Source organism: Nansenia antarctica, assembly GCF_963989245.1.
Source record: "Nansenia antarctica genome assembly, chromosome: 1".
NCBI lineage: Eukaryota > Metazoa > Chordata > Actinopteri > Argentiniformes > Microstomatidae > Nansenia > Nansenia antarctica.
In genome coordinates, this window is record NC_137674.1 from 38,095,141 (window position 1) to 38,098,455 (window position 3,315).

General features: G+C 40.8%; 1 protein-coding gene across 1 annotated transcript in view; it reads right to left on the reverse strand.

The window, feature by feature from the left end:
- Positions 1 to 278: 278 nt before the first annotated feature.
- The window catches only part of pld1a (phospholipase D1a), a 29,113-nt gene continuing 26,076 nt past the window's right edge, over positions 279 to 3,315 (reverse strand). The window contains exons 25-26 of the mRNA XM_080545951.1: positions 3,292 to 3,315; positions 279 to 2,425 (exon numbers count right to left, since the gene is read on the reverse strand). The exon at positions 3,292 to 3,315 is cut by the window's right edge and continues 94 nt beyond it. Of these exons, the coding sequence (XP_080402077.1) occupies positions 2,201 to 2,425; positions 3,292 to 3,315 (249 nt within the window). The 3' untranslated portion in view covers positions 279 to 2,200. The remainder of the gene's footprint in view (positions 2,426 to 3,291) is intronic.

Genomic DNA, 3,315 nt, shown 5'->3' on the forward strand with positions numbered 1-3,315 from the left:
CGCACGCACGCACGCACGCACACACACACACACACACACACACACACACACACACACACACATACTGTAGGAGGCATACGTATGTCTATGATTTTGTCTATGATTTCTTAGGTAAAAAATTGTCTAGTATACTCTAGAGAGAATCCTGGCACTTTATGCATACAACAGGGAGCTAGTGTAGTCATAACAACGAGTTTCCAAGAACCAAACAAACACACCATAAGACAATTGGGGAGATGAGTCATCTCGTGCACCAATCTAATTTCCTGCTGGCGGGTGGGTAAAGTAAACAGTTCCCACAACACAATAAATCGATTGAGTTGTACGATCCCACACCAATATGAGTACCGGTACACCCTTCTTTGCCCTTGAGCATCACAGTATTCATCAAATAAAATCTCATCTTATGTTTATTAACTATATCAGAGAAATGAACACAGACAACCACCACACTTACATCTTTATACTCCTGCGGGTTACATTGTGTTACATGAACAGATAGAAATACAGTGAAGTGAGAAGACTGTGCAAAAAATGCAATGTATAGATTAGAGGATGGAACTGACACTGAAACTGAGGCTAATAAATCATATATGTAAGCATTATTTGTCAGCGGCATACGAATGTCTATGATTTCTTAGGAAAAAAAAAAAAAAAGTCTTATCCACTAGCACTTTATGTTCCATTAAAGTGATGTTATTATTATGTCTAAAGCCCCTTTCATACATACGAGCCTTCCCAGTAGATTCCATGCGCTCACTACCTTTTCCAGTTGAACATAAACTAAACTATTTCAATGCTGCTCTTGTTTGTGAAGTTACAAGATCCTTACATCCCGCCATATGTTTCAAAGGATGCAAAGTTCTAATGGAGACATGACAGGTGCGTGAGACTATACCATATATATCTGCCATATATCATACCTCCGTTTTATATGTATTTATCATCATATTTTTCGATCTAAAACGGAGGTCTGATATATGGCAGATATATATATATATATATATATATATATAGGGTATATAGCAGTCTCTGTGTGAGCCAAGACCCGGGTTGTAGCCAGTGTGAAAGGGAGCAACCAGGCAATTGCCGGCTAATTGGGTCATGTGTGAACGGTGAAAATGCCTGGCTGACACAGGTCGGGATTCCATGCAATTTACAGGGAACTATGTGTGAAAGGGGCTTAAGTGTTCCATTAGGGAGCAGATGTTACAGTGCAGGTACCCTCTCTACATTAACATCGAAGGTGCAAAGGTCAGAGACAGGCAGACAGTCAGACCGACAAACAGCATAGTAGTAGTAGTAAACAGACACTACATCTATAAGGAGATAATGCCCCCTGCTGGTTGCTGAGTGGATGACACTCACGATTGCCTCTGTGTTCAGCACTGTGTGATCCCCAGGCAGATTGTCTCATCCTTCATTGAGCAGGTACTGACAATGTGTCTCGTCCTTCATTCACCAGGTACTTGCAGTTGGAGGGCAAGAACGATAGTTACATATTTACAATTGAGACAGAATAAATCAACAATAAGAACCACTTTGATTTCATGTGCATGTCTAAAATAATCTGTCCTTCTGAGAAAACAATTATAGTAGCAGACACTGCATCTATAATAGTCTGCGTAGTTATGTACAGCTTATATTGTGCTATAGCACTTTAAGAGTATACATAACAGATATACAGTCATAGGCAGGACAGAAAACAAACGTACACGTCTTAGCCATAGAAATGAATAGAGATCACTATTCTGTAGTATCAAACAGGCATGACTCTGTCTACAGACAGACACTGGACCCAGTTACTCTGGAGCTGGAGCTGGTTCTGGATCTAGTGCTGTAGCCATCAACTTCCCTCCTCACTCCCAGATTTAGTCCATAGCTTCTGAGTTCAGATGTACCGATCGGCACTGTTTTAAGGTCCAAATTTCAAGATCAGACTTCATCTAGTCCTATGGTCCAGATAGAGGTTTAGTCCAGAGGTTTCCACTTAGTTCTCTGCGCCGGAGATGAGCTTGGTTCACAAAATCCAGAGCAAAATCAAGTTTAAGTTGAGGTCCAGAACTGGTGCTTAGTCCTCATGCCTAGATCTTGGAGAGGATCATGGTCTCGTCCTTATCAAGTGCTCAGATCCAGATCTTGGGGAAGACCATGTTCTAGTCTTCAGGTCCAGATCTTGTTCAGGACCATGGTCACGTCTTCAGGTCCAGATCTCTGTGGGGACCATGGCCTCTTTGGTTCCAACAGAGGGCATGAGGTTCTCTTCAGACAGGAAGTCCAGAGGGAACTGGACCAGGAATCCCCTGATCCTCCTGAGCTCCTCCTGGGCTCTAACCGGGTCAGACTGGGCCAGGCCTGGTTTAGAGTGGTACTGCTCCAGCTCTGCCATGTTACGCACCAGGGAGGTTGGCAAGCAACGGAATACCTGCAACACAACATAGAGGGTTACACACATCAAAACAATGCAAAAAAGAGATGTTGTCAAAAATTACTATACTTACTATACTCACTATACTATACTTCTATGATAAAATGTATTTGGTGCTCTCTGTAAGTAATGGGACAGTGAAGCATTTTTCTTCTTTTGGCTCTACACTCCAAAAGTTGGACTTTGAATCAAACAATTAAAGTAGAGTAAAGCTTTTATTTGATGGTATTTGTCTATATATTGGTTTCAGCATTCAGAAATTCCAACACTTTTTATGCATAGTCCCCCTTTTTCAAGGTACCCAAAAGTGATGGGACAATTGGCTTGTCAGGTGTTTCTGGTTCGTCGGTGTGTTTCGTCACATAATTTGTGCAGTCATAAAAGAGCTCTCCATGTCTAGTATTTATTCTAGTCTTTGCGTTTGCCTTTGGAGTCTGCTATTGGTGTCTGTCAACATGAGGACCAAAGAGGTTTCAATGAAAGTTTGATCTCTCAATTTACTCAATCTATCCCATCACTTTTGGCTACCCTGAAATAGGGGGACTATGCATAACATCCTTGGAACTGCTAAATGGTGAAACCAATATGTCCACAAATACTATCAAATAAAAGCTAAGAATCTCAACTATAACCTCATAGTAAATGTTTGATTTCAAAACATAGTATAGAGCCAAAAGAATAAATAATGCTTCACTGTCCCATTCCTCACACAGAGCACTGTATTTTAAATGTTATTTTTGGTGTAAAGTACTGTAAACAATATGTACACAATGTACACGATGCAATCACAGTATTTACTACTAATAATGTATGTATGTGAGTATTTGTTTGTGAGTATTTGTAGGGCACATCTCTTTACACACTTTCTCGTAGATGGTGGCATTGCG